The 23,832-nt window shown below is 50.0% G+C and overlaps 1 protein-coding gene across 1 annotated transcript in view; it reads right to left on the reverse strand.

Annotated features, from left to right (window-relative positions):
• Positions 1 to 22,181, reverse strand: part of LOC102729837 (trafficking protein particle complex subunit 9) — a 326,483-nt gene extending 304,302 nt beyond the window's left edge. Inside the window, exons 1-4 of the mRNA XM_081816622.1 lie at positions 22,059 to 22,181; positions 15,136 to 15,729; positions 7,232 to 7,377; positions 4,080 to 4,208 (exon numbers count right to left, since the gene is read on the reverse strand). Coding sequence (XP_081672748.1) covers positions 4,080 to 4,208; positions 7,232 to 7,377; positions 15,136 to 15,719 — 859 coding nt within the window. The 5' untranslated portion in view covers positions 15,720 to 15,729; positions 22,059 to 22,181. The remainder of the gene's footprint in view (positions 1 to 4,079; positions 4,209 to 7,231; positions 7,378 to 15,135; positions 15,730 to 22,058) is intronic.
• Positions 22,182 to 23,832: the final 1,651 nt, after the last annotated feature.

Genomic DNA, 23,832 nt, shown 5'->3' on the forward strand with positions numbered 1-23,832 from the left:
CAGCACTTAATCTGGAACCTTAAACAAGACATAGGCTCATGGAAACCAACCTTAACGGGAAGGGGTCTTGGGCATCTGGTTCAGCCCCCGTTCTCAGGGAGACTGAGACCCAGGGAGTCTGTCCCTCCAGCACTCAGTAGCAAAGCCTACTCCTAGTCCTCACATCTTGCACTATACCAAAACCCAGCAGAGCTATACTAGCCCTGGATGCATAAAAGTCACATTTGTGTTTTTCCAACAGTAGGTAGTCTAAGTGTCTTGCAAAATACTTCCCAAAGAGCTGGTAACTATAAATCATACAACTGTGTTGAAATACAAAAACGTTTATTTACACAGTAAAACAGCAAGAGTTCCCCCCTTTTATTCCCTCTATTTTTAAAAAAATGATGTCAAATCAACATTTTCAATTTTTTAACCTTTTAAGAATACAGAAAAAAATCAAAATTTTCTTCACTCACAAAAGAGATAAGCTTATTCCCTGGAAACAGCTCAATATCAATTTTTCTAAACATATTGGCTATGGTCAAATTCCAGGTAATTTAAAGGTTTTAGTGAATGATTACATGGCAATATGAATTCTGAGTTGTAAAAACATACATTCTGTACAAAAAATCATCAAGTTCTCCAGCTTAAGGCAATTTAGCTGTTCCCCATCTTACTAGAACAACACTAATTTCATCAAAACTTCATATTGCGCTAAAAAATGTCACCGGAGGGGCGCCTGGATGGCTCAGTTGGTTAAGCGACTGCCTTCGGCTCAGGTCATGATCCCGGGGTCCTGGGATCGAGCCCCACATCGGGCTCTCTGCTCGGCGGGAAGCCTGCTTCTCCCTCTCACACCCCCCTGCTTGTGTTCCCTCTCTCACTCTCTCTCTCTCTCTGTCAATTAAATAAATAAAATCTTTAAAATAAAATAAAAAATGTCACTGTATCCATAGCACTTTAAATCATACTCGTATTATCATATGCATATACTATTGAACATGCATCAGAAACAAACCACCCTCTTCAGTATTCAAAGTTGATCCTGCTAAATAATCTATGCTATTTGTGACAGTAAATGTTTACTGAGCATCTCTTAGGTGCTTTGTATAAAAGGTAGCTAATTCTCATAATCACACAAATTAAGTAACATTATTCAAATTCCACAAGTGAGGAAATATACTTGGGCCATAAAAAGCAAGGCTGACAAGGCCCAAGTCCCATAAAACCTACATATTCATCATCAGAAAGAAAAGAGTCTAGATTGTTACTTTCTCTCAACATTTACTAACTTACTCTTTTCTTCCTTACTCACGACTACATAAAACCAGTTCAGTCTGTATAACTTTTTCTCCCAACAAGCATCACCAGAGAAAAACAAGCACTAAGTCATTGGCAACGGCTGGATTTTCAAAGCCCACTTCTCTTTTGCACTGTCATCATTTTTAAAATGTTTTATTTTTAGTGCTTATGGAGTTAAAATATTAACTTTTTACATTGTTGGCAGAGACTAAATCAACTGCGGAAGTGTCCGATTTCAGTCTCTGCCCCTCTGTCCCATAGTCTCACTGACGTCTCTTCTTTTAAGGCCGCGTCAGGCTGAGACCGCGGAAGTCTGGCACTGATGAACTCACCGATGCTCGGGAAACCAGCCAGTGGGAGGCTGGATAGCAGAGCAACAGAGCACGTGCCGCACAGTCAAAGCAGCCTGGGCCCCGGCCCTGAGTCAGCCCCCACCAGCTGCACGACAGGGGGCCAGGGACACATGTCTTTCAGCCTCGATCCCTCACCCACACAGAGGGGACACGGATACATGGATTTCCACGCCTGCCGGGAGGCAGGACGCAAGGGGAGCACTGAGCACAGCCCCTGGCCAGGTAGCTCCCGAATAATTCACAGCTTTTTTGATAATGATGATGATGGTGATGATTAATAAACTAAGACAGACCAAAGAGTAGAAGTAACCACAAAGAAGAAACATCTACAAGTCAATAAGCATTTCTTTTCAGATTAATTGCAGAATGTCCTAGTGATTTTTTTAATAAACCAAGTTTTGTCTATTTATTATATAGACTTACAGGTTCATATGCAAGTCTCCAAGAAAAAAAGAATTTGTGGCCTCTAACTTTTGAATACTAGGAAAGTTTAAAAAATAAAACAAAAGGGGAATTAAAGCAAAAGAGGAGGGGACTACAGAATTCTTTTGAAACTATGATAACTCAATGCGAGGACATCTGCTGGAAAACCACATAGCTGGAGTCCGAGCTGTCAAGGGTCTTCTAACCGCACTTGTGAATTCCTATCACTAAGTCTTAAAAAGACCTAACACTCCACACTAACACTCTGGCTGACATGGCCGCTAACGGTTATCCAGGACCACGTAGGGCAGGTCCAGGTCCCCTACGTGTGCATCTCACACACCTTCACAGGAACCCTATGAGGGAAGCACTGTCACTATCTTCCTCGTCTTAGAGATAGACAAACTGAGGCACCAAGAGATGAAACATTCCAGGTCACACTAACAGTAAATGACACCTGCATTTCAGCTGCTGAGAAAGGAACTCAAGGGAGAACGTTAGGTCATCGGCTTGTCTGGTCTTCACCCCAGAGAGCAGATGCCATACAGCCCCCGCCCCCCGCTGTAGGACGAGGGGGCCACAGACAGACAATCCTGAAGTCATCACCAAGATAAAACAACACACGAGACGGAGCGCGGTGACGGGCCTGGACTCCTGTCTGCGGGAAGGGCAGTAAAGCGGGCCCGGCGTGCTGTGGGCCCTCGCCTGGGCTTTGCCGCACCGCCTTCCAAAAGTAATAGAGCCTGAGCTTTTTACACTCTGCGAAGCTGAAGAGAGACATTCCTCTACTGCAGTCAAAGCAGTTTTTCAAAAACAGCTGAAACCTTTTCTTTGCCTACGTTCAGCCAACGGGGAAAATGAAACATTTCTCTAAAAAGTGTCTGGAGTCTCACTAATCACATCAGTAGAACAGTCTCAACACACTAGAACTCTTCAAACAGGGGAAACAACCACCTCCAACAAAAGGCTCCCAGAGAGAGCGCGGGAGCCGGTCCTCTCGGGTTGGGGAAGGACGTGGAGCCCCACAGCAGGGCCGGCAGGACCGCAGCCAGGAGGAGGCCAGTCAGGGTCCAAGCACAGGAGAGGGAGGCCCGCCCAGCCTCAGACTCCACATCTCTCCTCGGCCTGCTGTACCTTCCCCTCACGTAACTGGGGGCCACGGAAATCATGAGGAGCGCTGTGCTGAAGAAGGATGAAATATCTTCCAGAACCATTACAGATCCACCTGAGCAGTCCCACAAAAGGTGCACCCGGTTCCAGCTGTGCAGCCACAGTAAACCCGCTCCTAAAGGCCATCTGCACTCTCTGTTGGTCATGGGAAAAGGTATAATTCAGGAAACCACACAGTCAGGCCACTTCCCTGTCCAATACCCATTAACTACTGTGGGCTTTCTCTTTGGAGGAAAAGGTGTCTAAACATCTCATCGATCAAAACACACCTAGCAACTGTATGTAAAGCCTTGACCTCTGTTCTTTGTTCTTATCTTCATGACTGAGGCCACAGTTCATTCATTAAGGGTCAGAAGGGTCAAGTTCATCTGACAAGCACTTGTGAGTCTGCTCCTCCAAAGAAGATTTTTTACTCTTCATTGGTGTTGCCAAACATAAGCAATTCAAACTTCACTTACTAAGAGAACTTCATCAAACCAGAAATAAAGAAGAGTCCAGGCCCTGAATTAGCTGTTAAAGTCAACATCTAGGGCCAGCTTCCCTAAATATACAAAAATTAAGAAAAAGACCCAGACACAGAATTTTGAGGTCAGTCTACCAAGAAACTTCATTCAAGTGTTCCAGAAATCAACCAATCATTGTAACCCATTAATAGTAAGATTCCATAAGATCAATATTCAGTAAAGTCAGAAGAAAATGTCTCATGCAAGATTTCTGACTCAAGAGATTTTATATTTTATCTAAACATCTGTGAGGTGTAACCCAGAGGGAAACATATCAGTGACAACCACCCCCACCTTGCTTACAGACTGTAACTGAGTCCAGGCAGGAGGAAAGTGTAGAGCTTACCTGGTCGATGTCTGTTGGCTGCTTCGGCAGGAAGTGAGCTACTCTGGAACCTTCGAGCTCCAGTCTTACCCCCAGTTCCACCAGGATAGTGAAAGATGACAGAAGCCGAACATAACCCTTCAAGGGCAGCTGGGTGTGGGGAAAAAAAAAAAAAAGGCACCATCAGTATAAAGTTAGTGGCCCATCATGAGCTCAAACTGCAGTGGCTGAGAATGATTTAAATAGTTCGATTATGTGGAAATGCCCATTCTTCCCCAAAACGAAGATCGAACCTACAGATCACTGGCTTGGTTACAAACAGGAACATGCCACCCATCACGTTTCCCGGGCACAGGCCCAAGCTGGCAACACCGAACACTCTCAGGAAACGCAAGGCCTCACTGAGAGGCTGGGTACACACGTGGCATGGACCAGCCTCCTTCTCCCTTTAAACAAAAGTTTAGGGCTTACCGGGAGGCAGGCTCTGCGCCCGATTCTGACGCTACAGAGCTGGGCAGCAGAAAATGCCCTGGATTGAAAATATTCAAAAACAAGACCCGCAAAGCAGGACCACACCGCCTCGTCCCATCACACACCCTAAATGCATCTGGCACCCTCAGAGCGAACACCGGTAAGCCTGTGTCCTCAAAGGCAGCCACATTTTGTTCTTCTATGTGGGCGGTTACAGCCTACGAGTCTCTAGCCGTGCCACGGGCCAGACACGTCGTGCCACTGTGTTCACGGTCCTCAAACGTGGTGGTCTGAGCGCCCCTCCACACTATGAAAACTCACTGAGGATCACAAAGACCTTCTGTGATCCGGTTTGTGCCGGGTACATCTACAGATACTTACCCTGTTTGAAAATAAAGCTAAGAAAAGATTTAAACATGTGCTCATTCCTTTTAAAATCATAATAAGCCCACTACGTGTTACATTTTTATGAACACTATTTTCCAAAACAAAAATATATGCTGGCAGAGCAGCACTGTTTTACACTTTTACAAATGTCTTTCGTGTCCGGCGTGATACGAGGGAGCTGGACCCTCCTGTCTGCTTCTGTTCCGATCTGTTACGAAGCCACAGGTCGCGGAGCCCGTGGCTGATGAGAGGCTGCAGGAGAAAGCAGTCCACAGCACACCCCCCTCCTCAGGAACCCCGCCGACCTAGCTTATCACTCTGTGGGCCCCCCACGGGCATGGGGGCCATTCTTCCTGGATAATGCCCGATGCAGGGGCCCTAATGTTATAGCTCAGTGGGGTACGGATATATTCCACCAATCAGTCAATCTCTAGCCTCTTTAAGAAACCAAATTCTGAAACGGAAGTCCATTTTAAGAATTTCTTGTATTTACTGTGTTCTACAGCACGTTGCTAAACTTCTATTAAAGAACTGACTGCAGGGACATCTGGGTGGCTCAGTCTTTAAGCGTCTGCCTTCGGCTCAGGTCATGATCCCAGGGTCCTGGGATGGAACCCACATCGGGCTCCCTGCTCAGCGGGAAGCCTGCTTCTCCTTCTCCCACTCCCCCTGCTTGTGTTCCCTCTCTTGCTGTCTCTTTCTGTCAAATAAATAAATAAAATCTTTAAAATAAAATAAAATAAAATAAAGAACTGACTTCATTACTTCATTCTGACTTGTATTCATAAGTAGCTGACAGGCCCCCCCGACTCACCTTTCCAGGAAAGAACCCTTTTTCACTCCTCACTCACACGATGTTTATTTAACAAGCATTTACGGGACACGTACAATAAGCTGATTATGGACACACACAGACCGTGCCTCCCAGTCCACCCCCAGGAGATGGTCCCCCAAGGGAAAACACACATAAACACACAATTCCAGCACAAAGGGCAAGCCCCATAACAGGCAGGGCTCAGTACAAGACACCACAGGCTCCCACTGCCTACAGGGGTGAGAGAAGGCTCTCCTTTGAAGTAGGTTTTTAATTCGTTTGTTAGTGTTTCAAATTGAAAGGTAACTCACAGAGCATTACCACTCACCCACGGAGCAGTATCCAATTCACAAGTGTGCAACCTTCACCACCATCTAATTCCAGAATGTTTTCATCACCCCAGAAGGAAGCCCCACAGCCACCAGCACTCACATGCCCCTCTGCCCAGCCCCTGGCAACTGGTCATCAGTCCCCTGCCTTTTCAGGACAATCCAGATAAGAGGCGGCCCTTTGGGGTGCCTGGGTGGCTCAGTCGTTAAGCATCTGCCATCGGCTCAGGTCATGGTCCCAGGGTCCTGGGATCGAGCCCCACATCGGGCTCTCTGCTCCGCGGGAGGCCTGCTTCTCCCTCTCCCACTCCCCCTGCTTGTGTTCCCTCTCTCGTTGTGTCTCTCTGTCAAATAAATAAATAAAATCTTTATTTAAAAAAAAAAAAAAAAGAGGCAGCCCTTTGTGTCCGGCTCCTTGGACTTAACGTGGTGCTATCAAGGTTCGCCCATGCTGGAGGGGCACCCGGACTTCATTCAGCTCTATGTCTTTCATTCACTGAAGCACAGCACACAGACAACGGGATACTCGTGTCGGGCGTACAACGTACTGATTCGGCTGTCCGTCCGTTCATCAGTGCTCACCACGACAGGTGGAGCCGCCATCTGTCACCAGCTGTATCCTGCTCCTCCTGACTACACTCCCTGTGCTGTCACCTTCCACAGCTTTACCTCTTTTTTTTTTTTTAATTGACCATCACCCAGTTACCCCATTCCAACCCCCACCTCTTTTTTTTTTTAATGTCCAACATTTTCGTATCTTATTAACACTCCGCTGAATGGATATACCATATGTAGTCAATCCGTTGTCAGCTAACGTACAGAGATGAGGTTTTGAAGAATGAGTGCAAGAGGTAACTAAGGTGGGGAATGGCATTCTAAGCAGAGAGGGCAAGATGTGTTTAAAAACAAACCCCAAAACCCAGGGGAACAAGGAAAGGCAGCACATTGTCAAGGAAAGTGCATGCAGGTGCCAGGAGGACCTCAGTGCGGGCAGGGGGCAGGGGGATGGGGGTCGCGGCAGCAGACAAGGCAGGACAGTTACCCCAGACGATCCCCCACAACATCCAGACAGCCGACTGCTTCTCTTCCCGCACCCTTCATTTTGAGAAGCAATTTTTATGTTTTCTCTTCTTTCAAATCACATATCTGATATCTGCATGAGATGATCTTACCTCCAAGCCACAGGAAGTCATTCACCGAGCGGAGAAGCTCCACAGACATGTGGTAATGTACCAAGGAGTCCTGCAGCATCCCCGCCTGGAGACATAAATCCCCCACGTGCTTGCGCATGCGCCCTTGGCACCGCTTCTTGTAATGTCTACAAAATACAATGCGTGGACACATCATTGCTAGTGCACGACTTCTGCCCCGAAAGCACTATTTGACTCCCCCACTACAAAAAAAACGCTCAGAAGGCAACTTTAGGCTCCATAATGAAAGGCAGCAACCACCACGGCCAGTGTGGGAGCTGGAATGGTCTGACTCCACAAACACCTGCCAAGTTATCTTCTAGAGGTAACAGGGACGTGTGACTTCCACCGTGCATTTCACCCAGACAATACCAGAGCAGGATTCTCCTTCGCAAATTTTCCACAACATCAGCACAAGAAAGTTGATGTTTCAGCTTTTTTAAAAAATCAATTATCTTCCACTTTCTTAACTTCAAACCTATTATTATCGTATAAAGAGAGCGGTGCTACATATCAAAAGCCAGCCACTTGGCTTTCGCAAACAAGACCTTTACCCAGCTCCTTCAGAGCCGGCCCCAGTAATGCCTTCGGGGGGGTGGGCCTGGGGCATCACCAACAGCTCCTTAAATGTTGGCAAGGATACGCTGTTAAAGAATGCAAAGGCTTCTATCTACTCAGAAACCAAAGAAACTATACCAAAATCTTCCTTTACCATTTTTAAATATTCCTATTCTTTTAAATATTAAATTTCTTAAAATTTTTTTTCAAGAAAAATAGCAGCTGTATTAAATTTTCTTTCACTGAGAAAGCATTCACATCAAGAATAAAACCCCCATGGAAATCCAAAACACATTAAGTTTCTAGCTAAGTGAATACTATTGACAGACCTCAATACGAAGTTAAGTCATTCCGGATCTAACTCTGACGAGCCCTAGAAACGCTCCGGCCCCCTGGAATTCGGCGTCTCTGTTCCCAGTACTGGCTGAACTAAGATCATCGCAGAAGGCAGGGGAGAGAGAGAAGAGGAAGCACCAGTCTCCTGCCCAGCCCAAGGCAGTGTGAGTATGGCCCCCACTAACAAGCCCTCCCCATAAGAAAACACCACACCTATATGCTGCCCTGCCCTCCCCCACTGGGTACCTCCATTCTGTATGGCCCCTCCACCATGTCCCTGACACACACACACACACACACACACACACACACACACACACACACTCCTCCCCCACCCCCACCCCCGCCCCAGCCAGGAGGGGCTTCCCAGACCGTAAATCTGATTAGGTCACTCCCCCTGCTTCAAACCCCGGTCCCCAGCACAGTTCTAGCCCCCCTCCCGCTGCCCCTGCCTCCCCTCCTCCCACTGCCCCACTGCCCTGCACTCTACAGCCTCATCTTACTGCTTACCAGGGCCCCCAGTGACCTCCTGCCTAACTGCTTCACACTCTCCTTAGGGCTCATTTCAACTGTCAGTTTATCAAAAAAGCCTTCCCTGTCTCCTGCCTCTGCACTTTGGATTAGATGCCCCTGCTGCGTTCCTAGAACATTCTATGCTGAATCAACTTCTGACATTTGTAAGCTCCAAAAAGGCAAGTACACTTTGCTTACTACGGTGCATCCATCCCTCTCCCCTGGACACTCAAAAACAGGTTTGTTGTGAATAAACAAATGAATGGATGGGTCTCAAAGGGACTGAGCTGCTCCTGCCCACCCCAACCCCCTCTTTCTGCAGATCAAAACCACAAACACCTCTACAAAAGGCCATTCCCCACTGACACCCTTCACTGCCTCCCTCTGTTGTCAGTTTTAATAAAAACCAAGTTCCTCCAAAGCCCTGCAGGACAGGTCCTCTCCAGGGTCCTCTCCAGGATCCCAGCCTCTCCCCTGAAGCCTGGGACATGGACCGCACTGCCCGGGGCACTCGCCTCACGCCCCCACCCCACATCCTCCTGGCTGCCCAGGCTGCTCCTGCCCCCTGAGCCACCCTCCTGGCCCCTTCCCCTGGCTGACTCTCATTCTGTCTTCAGAACTCAAGGCAGACTGCTCTATGTCCTGGAAATCCCCCTCACCATGTCCCTTAGCCCTCGGCGGGGCTGCCCCCCAAACACGACGGCACTGTTTCTACCTGAGTTTTTGTCCACCCCCTCTATTAAGACCATGGCCTCTCTGAGAGCATTTGGGAAGAGGAGAAAGAGATGAGAATAGGGAAGGGAGGAACAAAGAGCAAAGCACAGCCCAAGTCCCAAATCCAAAGATTCTCACGTGCTTGTCACAGCCCCTGGACTGGACAGGGAAAGAAGTTCCACTCCAGCACCGTGAATATATCTTACTCTGACGGCAACACAAGGGACCGTGCAGGGACTCTGTGTCCGTCCTGATGCAGAATCACAGGAGAACGACATCAACTGAACAGAAGCTCAGGGACGCATGCCTGGGCTCCCGTCCGTGCACGCAGCAGCGCTGCCAGGCCTCCCCCGCTCTCCCCAAAGCTGGCCAGTGCCTGGCTCACTTCCCTGGGGTGCTCTCTGTTCCGACCGAGAGAAGCCTTCAGCATCCACACACACACTTCCCACCTCCAGTAACACAGCTGTCGACCTGTCTACAAATACCGCCGCTGTGTTGAGTGACACACGTAGGAAGCGCGGCTAGTTGGCACCTTACTCCTCTCCCGCCCTCCCCCCTTACCCGGGCCTTATTCCCCCGGTGGTGGAAGCCCCGTGACGCGCTGTCTTACTCATCTCTGGATCCGCCCATATAGCACCTCACACTGGGAAGGATCAAAAAAGAACTGCTTCAGGGGCGCCTGGGTGGCTCAGTTGGTTAAGCGACTGCCTTCGGCTCAGGTCATGATCCTGGAGTCCCGGGATTGAGTCCCGCATCAGGCTCCCTGCTCGGCGGGGAGTCTGCTTCTCCCTCTGACCCTCCTCCCTCTCATGTGCTCTCTCTCTCATTCTCTCTCTCAAATAAATAAATAAAATCTTTAAAAAAATAAAAAAAAGAACTGCTTCCTCCAAAAGTAACTACCAATGTACTCAAGAGCGTTTTTTAAAGTCTTACTTGGGGGAAAGACTATTCCAGAACCATCCATCGATCCTTCTATAAGTCAGCTTCTGCTCCCAATCCCCCATCACCTCTCCCAGCAGATCCCTACCTGAGGTACCCTCTGTTCCACAGGAAGAACAGACCGGGAAGCTGGGACACCCCACTCCTCAGGCCTCTGAGCCCTCCCTCAAGGACCGGCAGGGCTCTGCGCCCCACCCCAGGTGCCTCTGGCCCCTGAGGAGGCTCACCTCCACCCTCCTGCTGCAGGAGCCGTCTTCCCAGGACGCAGGTCCCATACACCATTCCCTTCAGACTCCTTCAGTAGCTGCCCTGCCCACCAGCACTTTCAAGATAAATGGCAGCAGCTCCTAAAATCCCAGCCTCCTCAGAATGACGTACAAAACCTCCATGAGACTGGGCATTCCTCCACCCACTGGTCACAGCTCTGGCCCCTCCTCCCGCCCCAGTCTACACCTCACTGGAGGTGCTCACCCACATGCTTGGTTCTAAATACAAGCCACATACTGACAACTCCCAGCGTGGTTCTCCGGTCCGCTCCTTCCCTGCACTCCAGGCTCATAAATCCATTTGCCTCTTTGAAACTGTCACTTGAATATCAAATAGGCGTCTACAATACATGTTCAATATTTAACTCTGGAATTCGACCCCCAGCAGGAACCTCCCAGTCCTCCCCATCAGACAGCCTCGCCACATGCTCACTTGCTCAAGTCAAAACCCTGAGTCTCTTACTCGATGTCCTCTTTTCCTCACCCCTGCCCCCACACCATAGTCAGGGTCGTGCCACAGGACCCAGTGCGGGACACAGCAGGCTCACAGCAAGCGCGGGCTGAGTCACGGCCCTCTAAAGAGCAGGAGGTCTCTCCTGGCACCGGATGCTCAGAGAAGGTATGTGAGTCTCACAGGTAAGGCCAAGAGAACGGCCCAGAAAAAGGGGCTCATGGTTCTCCTGTCATCCGCACTTTGAAGGGTCTGAGATCTAGAAGAGCTCCCGGTTAAGAGACGTACCTCCCAGAGGTGAGCAGGTGAGAAAGGAGGAACCCAGGCAAAGCTATTCTCACACAGCTCCCCGGGGCCTGGGGAGCAACAGGAAAGGCCCTGTGGTGCGGGGCACAGCCCAGCCATCACAGCATCCCTGCCCTGTATGTCTGCAGGCGGGAAGTTGCAATGTCTTCTACTTGCTACACTTATTTCTGCTTTGTTCCCCCACTCTAGAATGTGAGGGAATCTTTCAGAAGGTCCAGCCTATCTCACTTGAGACAAAGTAAGTGAAGGAAGAAAGTGTTCACATGTGGACCAGAGCAGTAAAGAAGAAACAAGGCCTCCTGGCCAGCACGGTGGTGGTGGCCAGACCTTTTCCCATGGGTGAGCTGGGCCAGGGAGAAATACAAGGAGCTAGGTCGGCCAAAGGTTCTCCCTCTAGGCCCGACCTTGGTTAAATGTTGGAGCTTCACTGCTGCAAACTAACGACGTGCCCGTCAGTGACGGGCATGAGCCTCAACAAAGACAGAAACAGCTATCTCTCACCCACCATGGTGAAAAGGAAAGGCAGGTGCACGATTGCTAAGGTAAACCACACATCTGGCTCGGCATGCTTCCTGGCTAAAGCAGAAAGAAAACTACGCTCACCTATGAGGTCCTTGTGTCCACAAGCTCCAAATGAACTAGCTCTTTAGAAGGCCATGTTTTCCTAATACCTAGAAAAGTCACCCTCATAGATGGGGCAAAAGATAGATGGCAGAACAGCCTCTGCCCTTTTATGAAGGACAGCTGCTAAGGTGAAGTAAAGAAAACGGCATGCTCCAGGTGAAAGCGAAAGGCCTCTGGTGACCGCGTCCTCCGACAGCGTCCCTCTGTGGCCAGCACGCTCCCGAGCCGGGCACCCTCGCCGGCGGCCACTGGGCTACAAGCTTTGTCATGCACATCACACAGCGACAGCCAAGAAACACGTGCCTACTACGTTCATTCCAAAGCCAGGATCAAGCAAGGAGCTGCAGTCTTGTACTTTCCAGGTTAAAATGCCCCGGGAAAAGTCCCTGTGCAGCTGCCGAAATCAACAAGCATCCCCCATCCTCCAAACAGAAGAGATTAATAAGGGCTCGTTTGCCACCAAATACTAAGTAAGACAAAACAAGTTCCCCAAAGCAAATATTTGAACAGATATCAAACACCAATGGGTTACGTGCTTAAGAAAGCAAAATATTTTTTAAATTAAAAAATGAAAAGATGATTGGGGTAATATATGGATCTAGGCAGCAGTAAGTTTTTGGTTTTTCAAGCGGTGAAGGCAGCACACAGGGAGATCTAGCTACTACAATGCGGTGTGTTCACAGCCTACCTTTTCAGACCCAACAACATACTCACAGGGCGGTATGATAGAAAAAAAAAAGGAAAAGGAAAGAAGAGAGGAACAAGCAAAAATTAGAAACACACAAGAACAAAAATAACTTTGACAGCTACAACACTGCATGTCCAAGAAACTCCCGTGGGCTTTCGAGGCGTGGGGCACATGTGAACGTTCTAGTGAAATACGCCCACACCTCGTGTTACGGGGAGCTGTGGGGCCTGCAGTGGCCAAATCTGCCACGGGGCCTATGGATGTGATCGGTGCGCCACCCAAACCTCGGCGTCCACCTAGACGTTTCCTTGTGAGCTGCGAACTACGGTCTCGTTTCAAGCTGGACACTCCTACCAAGAGCTGCGGGACGGAGCTGGGCTCTGTGTCTGCACCAAATCATTGTTTTAAAAAGATGTTTCACTGTAGACGCGTGAAAGCAACCGTGGACCGGCAGGGATGACGGGAGAGTGTATTTAATCTGAGGCCACTGGCGTCACCGTGTCACATAAGTTCAGAAGCTGGCTGAGTGTCTCCGGCACGCCGAGACCAGAATGGTCCCACCGGGAGGGCAGTTCGATCCACTGCTGGATTCCCGGTGCCTAGAGCCATGCCGGGCACATGGGGGGTCTCAATAAAGACTTGGTAACATTACTGCCCTGGCAGTATGGGCTGGCTTGCTGTCCCAAGACAGTCTTGTTACTCCCACCAAATTGAGCATAGATTTCAAACGGCAAAAACAGGCCGGCATTCTCTGGTGGGTCTGCAACCTCAAAGCCAAGAAGTCAGTGACCAAAAAAATGTCACTGGTGCCTTGTGTAGCAGAGGCCAGTCCCTGCCCACGCCACAGGCTGCGGTGGCTCGGGAGTGTGGGGGCCGTGTGCGGTGCGGCCCCGTGCGGCAAGGGAAGGTCACCAGGTGGCCGCTCTGGCCCGGCTTTGGAGAGGGCCTGGTGCGCGGCACAGGGCTGCCCCTCGCAGCTGCCGGGGCTGGTCCGCCTCACCACCCCAGCTCCAAGGCGGGAAAGGGGAGCACTGGCATGCTGACCTCGGGGCCACTGCGAGGACTGAGTACAGATCGTAGGTGCAGTGTGCCCTTTCCTTAGCCACACACACACACGTCTGGCAAGGAAATGAAAACTAGTGCGGACCCCGCAGCGCACCAGAGCAGGTGGAACTTAGGCCCCTCTGTGCTTCCCACTCTCAGGGCTGGGCCGGGCCTGTTTCTCTCCGTTCGGTGACATTTTCTCCTCCAACTTACCAACAAATGGCAAGTCAGTGTTTGATCTCAGGTAAACTCCAGAAACACGCTGAGCACCTACTCTGCAGTGGGCATCTGCCAGCAGGACACAAGGTCACTCCATCCTCGCCTGCGAGACCCACATCCACATTCTACAGGAGGGGAAGGAGGGACTCGGTGCCCAAGGCCACGAAGCCCCCGCTCTCCCTCGCTGAAGGGGACCTCGTCCAGGCAAAGCATCACCGCCTAAACCTACACATCGTCCTCCTCTGTGTGTGGACACCACAGCGGCCACGATACGGGGAGGCAGTGCAGGGGACAGAGAGGGCAAACACAGAGCACAAGACGGTAACCTGCAGTTCTGGTGCAAAGCGCAGCCGCTGACTTCATCTCGGGAAATGTGAGGCCTGACCTTTCCCTGCTCTATTCGACACCCCCCATAACACAGAGAATATAAACACACTGCCGTGTGCAGAAGGAGCTCTTTGGGAAGTCCATGGTAGCATCGCTGATTCCCTGACGCTCGCCTCGGCTGGCTGTAAGCGAGGACTGGGACGCTGTAGCTACCAGGTGGGAAGAAGGGCCTGACCCGTGCACAGCGCCCAGCCCGGGAGACAGGAGCTCCACCTTGCACTCAGCTCAGCTAGCTCCTAGTTCGGCGCCTCTCCAGGCTCAGCACCTCATCTATAAATCGAAGGGATGAGACTGAATAGAAGTTTCTTAACTGTGCACTAGGTAGGGCAGTGCTGTCCAACAGGAATAAAATGTGAGCCACGTACAAAAAGTTTTCTAGCTGCCACGTCTTAAAAAGTAAAAAACAATTGAAACCAATTTTAATATTTTACTTAACCTAATATACGTAAAATATTATCATTTTGACATGTAAAAAAGATGAACAAGATATTTTCTTTCTTTTTTCATACTAAGTCTCAATACCTGATGTGCATTTTACTTACAGCACATCTCAGCTCAGACAGGCCAGCTCTCTGGTGCGCAAGAGCCGCAGGTGACCACCGTCCTGGACAGCGGCTCAGGGGGTCCCACAAAGAGGGCCGGCTGAAACAGGGGAGTAAGTACACACACTAACCCTAAACAGAATCCCCCTAACCAAAGGCTGTCCCGTTTCTAGAAGTCTGAAAACCATGGACTGCACCTGTCTACCCTTTGTGGCATCAAATTCTACCCCCTGCTTCCCCCTTCGTGATGTCAGGAAGCAAGCCAAGCACAAAGCCTCTGGGCCCCCAGGTAAACTTACCTACTGTCTGTGTCCAGTCCTACAAAGTCCTTCTTCTCAAACGGGACACAGAGAAGGGGGATCTTATCCCCGGACTTGTCAGTGGCCCTGTCCAGACGCTTGGACTCGAGCACAATGAAGAGCGATTCGATGAAGTCCTCGATCCTCTTCTCCACCGTCTGGCAGTCCTCGTAGTTGGGGTAGAAGGCCACGTCAGTGCGCGGCTGCTCGGTGGTCTCTCCCTGCAGCCCAAAGACGAAGAGCCGGGAGTCGTAGAGCGTGGAGCCATAGATCTCCTTCTGCACGTGGAACTTCTCGAAAGTCTGCGGCCAGTCCTTGGCGGAGAAGCAGTCCGTGATGGTGATGAGGCCCACGACTTTGCGGTGGGTCTGGAAGTCGCCCCACTCGTTGTTCTCGGGTGGGTAGTGGTGCCTGTAGCGGATACAGAGCACCCGCTGGGAGTCCCGCACGCTGATCTGGCTCACGGAGGAGATCCTCTTGTAGATCTTGAAGAAGTTCTCTTCGGAGACGATGCCCACAGGCTGCACCACCACGAGGAGAGTCTGGTGGTCCTCAGCACACTGCATGTAGTCAGGGACACTCATCTTGAAGACTCTGTCAAAGAGAACATGGGGACTTTGAGGCACCCGCACTGGGATGCGGTGGTTCTGACATGAACCACCTGGGAGGCAGGGTGAGCCCCGCACAGAGCCGTGGGCTACCATCTGTCCCCGGAGTTCTGCACCTGGCTACCACAGCTCTTCCCCGAACACCACGGCTCCTGCACGAGGCCCTGCGCTCCTGCAGAAAAGGAGCTGTCTCTCGTTTTCTATTTCCAACACCCAGCCAGGTACCGACGGAGAATCGGGGCCGAAAAGCGTTCCCTGATCGATGCACCGCTCCCTCATCCCCTCAGCAGGATATAACGAAAAGAACCACAGTGGAATCAGAAGATCTGGATTTGACCTCCAGTCTACCCGGGACATAAATGGTTTACATGTAGTTATCTCATTTAAACCCTTCTGTGACACCACCTCAACTCTACTGATGAAGAACCTGAGGCAGAGAGAGGTTTATCACTGATCAAGATCAGAGAAGCCCGGTCAGAGGAAGTGTTCAAGCCACACACTCGGGCTCTGAGGGACGATGCCAGCCCGCCCCCGCCCCTCCCAGCAGCCATCCTCTGAACAGCCTCTTCTACACCCCCTCAGAAAGAACCAAACCCACATCAGTGCTCCACAGAGAGGTAGGGCAGCCCCTGGGAGACTTCTCAAACCCTCAAGAGTTGGGGCTGAAGGCAGAGATTTAAGGTTCTGTGCTTCTCAAAAGAAGGCACAGCTTTTAGCAACTGCAAAACCCTTATCTGGTCCAGGCCTTCGCTGCGCAGAGACGGAAAGGGGGGCCCGGTGCGGCTGAGGGAAGGCCTCATGGACAAGGACCGCCTCGCGGCAGCACCAGCAAACCCTGAGCCCTGCTGACGGATGAAGCCTCCACAAGGCCCAGGAGAACACGTGCAGAAAGAAAAGACAGACAACAAGCAGACAGGCCCTCCCTCCACATACTGTGCAATGAGGTTTCATCAAGGTATTCATTATGTTTGCACCCAAAATGAAGGGGGGCTATATCAAGGTGCCACAGCTTACAGAAGTTGGGGATTTTGAGTCATAATGGAAATCCTAACCTGTACCGTGGCTTTCCCCATTCAAGCATGTGCTCGGTGGCACACTGGGCCAGGCAGGACACGAGCCACGAGTGCCGCCACACACGGATCCCTAGGAACACGGCACACATCACACCTAGGCCCACCGAAGAACGGCCATCTACAGATAAGACCGAATTAATGAAATTTAAAGCAGCCGAGCCGCCAACGTTATTAGCAAAAAGGATGTTGCTACCTCCTTAGCAACACGTGGCAGAGAATCGACTGCAGCCACCGAGCCCATCGAGTTGCTTCTCTCCCTGGCTGTCATTCTGCATGAGACCATAAGTGAGTCACACAGGGTCACCGAGGTTTTCTCTTTTGTGAAGGGCTCTGGTTGGAATGAACAAGGTATCTCATCATTCGCATCCCCAACACTGAGTGAGGACTTCCCATGTGCCAGGCTCTGTATGGACGAAAAGACAGCGTCCCCAGTACATTCACGAGGAGAAAGAGAAGACAGATGTTAATTCTCCCCAGTTTGATATATATAGACTCAATGCTATTCTGATTAGACCTCCTACCAGAATTTTTGTGGAATATAACAAATTAATTTATGGTCCAGAATAGCCAAGAAACTTCTGAAGAACCACCGCTGAGGAGGGGCATTTGTGCCCCCCCTCTCCGCCCCCCAAGAGCAGGCCCAGATACACCTGCGAATGCTAACAGGATACAGGGTTTCTTTTGAGGGCAATGAAATGTCCCAAAACTGTGGTGGTGGCTGCAAAGCTCTGTGAATACACTAAAAACCACTCAGTCGTAGATTTAAATGGGTCAACTGTACGGTATATAAATGGTATTTCAGTACCTCTGTGTGGGGGAAAAAAGGCCAAATAAAAAGCTACAGTCAGCACAATACTGGCCCAGGGATAAAAAGAAAAATGGAATGTAATCCTGCCCAGAACCAGATCCACACGTACACGGCAATTTGAAATACGGCAAAGGTGCCGCTGTAGGCATGGTAGGAAAGGACAGGCTCTCCAATAAATGACACAAGACAACGGGTAATTCATGTGTAAGAAGACAACATCACCCAATCAGGATATGGGCAAAATGCTCAAAGAGGCGTCTTTGAAGACAAAACTCAAATAGCCAGGACAGGTACAGAAGGATGCCCCACCTTGATGGCAACCAGGAAAAAGCAAATTGAAGTCACAGTGACAGGCCATTTCACACCCAAAATAAAATGACAAAATAAAAATTGTATTGTGGTAAAATATACATGAGATTTACCATTTTTAAGTGTACAGGTCTAGGGCATTAAGGACATTCCCACTGCTATGCAAACGTCTCCAGAAGTTCTCCATCTCCCCGACCCGACACTCTGTACTCGGTAAACAATGATTCCCCACGCCCGCTCTCCCCAGCCCCCCCGCAGCAAACCTTCTGACTTTCTATCTTTATGAATTGAACTGCTCTAGGTCCCTCATCTAAGTCGAATCACACATTCTGTGTCCTTTCGTGACTAGCTTATTTCACTTAGCAGGTCTTCAAGGTTCATCCGTGTTATAGTAGTGGATCAGAATTTCCTTCTTTTTCAATGCTTATATCCCACTGTATAGATACACTATTTACTCATTCATTCATCAAAGGTCACTGGGGCTGCTCCTAGCTTTGGGCTACTGTGAATCATGCTACTACACAGACAAAACATTTTGAGTATGAAAAACACCAAATGTTTACAAAGATATAGATCACAGTAACTCTCCTAAGACAGCAGGCATACGGACTGGTATGTCCTGCGCCCAGGAACTTCCCTCCTAGAGCAACTCTGACATGTGGATGGCAGGAGACATCAACAAAGGATCCTAGAAGCCAGAACTAGAGACAACACAAATGTCCACTGTCAGGAGAGTGGACAAATAAACTGTGGCCTTTTAACGCAATGGAATACTACAGAACCCGGAACATGAATGGCCCAGAGCGACCCTGCGGGAACACGGCTGAATCTCAACAGTGTGATGCGCAAATAAAGTAGGTCGTGGATTAGTACAAGCCGTACAATTCCGTTCACATAAAGTTCAAAAACAGGAAACACTACACAACGTATTGTTTAGGGATATTTACACACAAAGTAAAGCTATAAAGAAAAATAAATTTGGGTAGTGGTTGCTTGTGAGAGGAGTGCCGTTCGGGAGTGAGACAGCAGGCTTCGGAAGTTAAGCCAAATGGCAGACGTGGAGGCATTTGTTTTGTGATTCTATAAACTATACATAAACATCACATATACCTTTGCTATAGTCTGTATTTCAAAATTTTTCAAGAGTTACGGATACCTGGGTGGCTCAGTTGGTGAAGCAGCTGCCTTGGCTCAGGTCATGATCCCAGGGTCCTGGGATGGAGCCCCACGTCAGTCTCCCTGCTCAGCGGGGAGCCTGCTTCTCCCTCTCCCTCTGCCTCAGTGCGCTCTCTCAAATAAATAAATAAATAAAATCTTTAAATAAATTTTTTTTCAAGGGTTAAAAAAGGGAGAAGGTCCAACTTCAAGTAGCTCACAGCCTAGTGGTCAGCACGTCAACTAGTTTTAGAGCCCAGACTCTGCCCTGTCCTCAACCCGCCGGCTATGCTGCTGGTCCTGCAAATACCTTCCTCTATGAGCAAGAAAACAGGACGCACAAAGAGGCAAGTGGATTCAGCTGCAGATCCACCTGAAGATAGGGGACAGCGGGTCCTGGGCACGGGTCTCAGGACAGATGCTCAATTTCTCTAGTCTGAAGTAAAATGAGAAAAAGTAGAATACTGCGTGAACTTCTCATAAAACTAAACTTAGGTATATTTGGTAAGTGCTTTATAAATATTAACCAGTGTTATAATTTATGTTTAGGTAATGAACTTCCACATTTTTTGACATTAAAACATTCTTGCTTTTATGAAATGTTGGTGAGAGTAGATGGTGGTTATTTTCCATTGTCCTGTCTGGGCGAAAATTAAAATTGACATCCCTATTATTGACCCTCCAGTTTTCTGGAATTTGCAAATCTATGAAATCCAAACAACTAACTCACCCTGGACTAAATGAACCCTCTGGGTCCCTTCCAGTTCTGACTAGGCACTAAAAAGACACCAGCAATCAAATCCGTGCCACGGGTCAATAAACCTTACAAACTCAAGCAAGAGTTTTCCCTGAAGCAGCTCAGTATCACAAACTTCTTGTTCACTTTTGCCCCAAATTCAAAATATGCATCTTACATGGGAGCAAATCTGTCTCATATAAGGTAGAAAGAGGACATTCACTGGGCTAGCTATAATGTATCCTATTTAGACTTCCCATCAACCCTAAGAAATGAGATCACTATCTTCAATCGAACAGATGAAATAAGGCTCAGTCATTCTGCTCAAGGTCTCCTCATCAGTAGGTGATGAACTGGAGCCAGGCGCCAGAGTCCATACTTTTCCACTGGTTTCTTCAAGGGAGAAGCTGACAAAATAAGACCTGGCACTGAGCCAGGTTCTGAGACTAATCTAATACAAACATTAAAACATCAAAAATAGGGGCACCTGGGTGGCTCAGTTGATTAAGGGTCTGCCTTCGGCTCAGGTCATCGGCCAGGGTCCTGGGATCGAGTCCCACATCGGGCTCTCTCTTCAGTGGGGAGCCTGTTTCTCCCTCCCCCTCTGCCCCTCCCCCCATGCTCTCTAGCTCTCTCTCTCTCCTCTCAAATAAATAAAATCATTTAAAAAAACCATCAAAGTGCTCACTTCGGCAGCACATATACTAAAAAAACCATCAAAAATATATTTCTTCAACATGGTAGCTCCCCCCAAAAGTTAAACACAGAACTACCATATAAACAGCAATTCTACTCCTAGGTACATACCAAAGAGATTTGAAAACACATGTCCACACAAAAACTTGTCCACAAAGGTTCATAGCAGCATTATTCTTAATAGTCAAAGAGTGGAAACAATACCATTGTCCATCAACTAATGAACGGATAAACAAAATGTGGTCTGTCCAATGAGAGAACATTGCTCAGCCATAAAAGGGAAGAAAGTACTGATACTACTACAACATGGATGAACCTTGCAAACATGATGCTCAGTGAAAGAAGTGAATAACAAAAGGCCGCACAGTGTATGATTCCGTTTATATGAAATGCCCACTGCACGCAAATCCTGGAGACAGAAAGTAAATTAGTGGCTGCCGGGAGCTGCAGGACAGAACAAGACGTGACTGCCAGTGAGTATGGAGTTTCCTTTTGAAGTGGTAAAAAACGTTCTGGTACAGTGATGTCTGCACGACTGCACACCAGGGCACTGTACATTCTAAATGGGTAGATTTCGCGGTATGTGAACGATATCTCAATAAAGCAGTTATTTTTAAAAATATTTCTTGACAACCGTTTGTCCCTCTCTACTACTAGTCTGCCACACAATTTAAGAAAAACAAACATAACCTTGCTGGATCTTTAGTATGGCAATATTCCTGGGTCTCCAACATCATGCCTGGAGTCCTGTCCTTCACGTTAACAAATACTAGCCGGGCTGGACGAGGAAGTGACTGTAACTATTTCTCAAAAACGGACAGTCTAGTTTAAACTCGGGGGAGGGGGGTTGATGGATGGAGGATGTCACAGCCCCCTGCCTTCAGCTCATTTTGAACTAAAGCGAGCCCTGCTTTCAACATTTTAACCCCTCTCTCTATAAAAACACGTGAATTCAACAAGCATCCTATCTGAACACCAGAAAAGTGTGGGTTAGAAGGCATTTGCGGTGGCAAGGCGCAGCGGGGGCGGGTCGCGAGAGGCAGATGGCCACAGGCAAGCACAGCGCTGGCACGCTTCCTTCCCCACGACCCCCGTGGGGTCAGCTGGAGTTGACCACAGAGGCTCTCATCTCAGGACCCGGCGCCTGGGACCGCTGAGCTGGGTCTCAGGCACTCTCAACCCGGAGGACAGGGACAGGAGGGTAGCCCCGGGCCGGCCGGGCCGCCCTGCGGGAAGACCAGCGTGCGCCGGGGATCCCCCGACCCCACGCGGCCCGGGGGCCAGGACGCGGCAGGCGGAATAGGGGAGGGGGCCGCCGCCGCGCGCCGCAGGGAGCAAGGGCCAAGGCCCCAGGGCGGCAGGTGCGGGCACGGCCCCGGGTAGGTGTGCGGCGGGCGCCGGGCAGGCTGGGGCAGGTGCGAAGTGGACCCCGGCCCGGGCAGGTGCGGGCTGACTCGCGCCCTCGCTTGCCGCCACACACAGGCAGCCCTCCCGCAGCCGGCCGACCCCTAGCCCGGAGCCCCTCACCTCGCACTTACACAGCCGGCGGCCCGAGCCCGGAGAGGGAGCCAACGGCCTGGCGGGCGGCGGAGCCGAGCAGCCTCTGCGACCGCTCTCCACTACTCAGAGCTGGCGCTTCCGACCGGCGGCCGCGCCGGCACCCTCCTGCGCATGCTCGGGGCCGCTCCGGGCCCGAGCTCCGCTCCGGGTTTTGGGAGGAACGCAGGGGAAGCCGGGGAGGAGGACGAGAGGGGAGGGGAGGAGGAGCAGAAAAGCTTCGGCTCCTGCGGCTGTGCACGCCGAGGGCGGGGCCTGCCCTGTCTCCGCGCCACTTTCTAACCACTCAAGGCGCGCAGGTCAAATTTCAGCACCCCGGAGGAGTGGGGGGGAGGAGGGAACCTGCAAGACCCCTGCGGAGTCGCCGCCCCCGCGCCCAGCAGGCTCCCTGCCGCCCCGGAGACCAAGCACCCACAGGCGTGCCACCGCTAATGTTCGGAACTACCGGTGGGCTGAATAAGAGCCCCTTCTGCAGGGTAGGCGTGCCTCCCGGGCGCGCTTTATCCGCGCAGCCGTGGAGGCTGCGCGGGGGCGCGCGCCGGAGGGTCAGAGCCCGATGGGGACCAGAGTCTGAGCCCCATCTCTCGTGGGTGGAGCCACTCCCGGCCTGGAGGGTCCCAGCCGTCCACCCAGAGGGAAGGTGGGGAACAGCTGTTCCAGAGGACAGAAACCACTTTAACATTTAAATTTCTCTGTGTTGAACCGGAATTTACATACATACCTTAGAGCGTCCATAGCACATTTGGAAAGGTGCACAAGACATTAACAGTGTCATCTCCAGAAAGGGCTGAGAGAACAGGATGGTGGAGGAAGACGCTGTTTCCCTTGTGTATCTTTGTGTTCTGTATACATGTATTTCTTTTTCAAATAAAAAGTGTTTTTAGCGGCGCCTGAGTGGCTCAGTCCTTAAGCGACTGCCTTCGGCTCGGGTCGTGATCCCAGAGTCCTGGGATCGAGCCCCGCATCGGGCTCCCTGCTCAGTGGGAAGCCTGCTTCTCCCTCTCCCACTCCCCCTGCTTGTGTTCCCTCTCTCGCTGTGTCTCTCTCAAATTAATAAATAAAATCTTTAAAAAAAAAAAAAAAAGTGTTTTTAGAGGCGCCTGACTGGCTTAGTCGGTAGAGCATACAACTCTTGATCTCAGGGTCCTGAGTTCAAGGCCTACCGATGATCACGGACCCTACTTTAAAAAAAAAAAAAAAAATCAATGTAACAGAAGACAAGAATCGTCCCGTCAGCAAATACAGCAGACAGGAAAAAACTGAGCCATCACATTTGCTTTAAGCCAGCAAGCATTTATTGAGTCTTTGCTATGTGTGCAGTGCTGTTTTAGGACTTATTTTATTATTCATATTTTTTATAAAATAATATGCTATCCCTCCTCCCTGCCCAGGGTCAGTGGAAAACCAATTTTTTATTGAATTGTTTCCCAAAGAGTAGGAATGAGTTATAAGCAGAACATATCTTCAGGGCAAAGCAGGTGAAGCAGATTTTCAGCATGCCAGAGAGCCAGGAAGTGTTTTCAAGAGAGTCACCCAGAGTGCTCACTTCGGCAGCACATATACTAAAAAAGAGAGTCGCCCAGACACTGAGGGAGAGTGCCTCCAACACTCCACAAACGGATGCCCACAGGGGCTGCTCCATGGCATTAAGAATTCAGGTTGACAGTTATAGAAAACAGACCTTACGGGAGGCCACCCTTGATGGAGGTCTGTGTGCCAGGAACAGAGCTCCACCACTCAGCTCACACTATCTTC

Source organism: Leptonychotes weddellii, chromosome 4 (genome assembly GCF_054177405.1).
Source record: "Leptonychotes weddellii isolate Sample4059 chromosome 4, ASM5417740v2, whole genome shotgun sequence".
NCBI classification, from domain to species: Eukaryota; Metazoa; Chordata; class Mammalia; order Carnivora; family Phocidae; genus Leptonychotes; species Leptonychotes weddellii.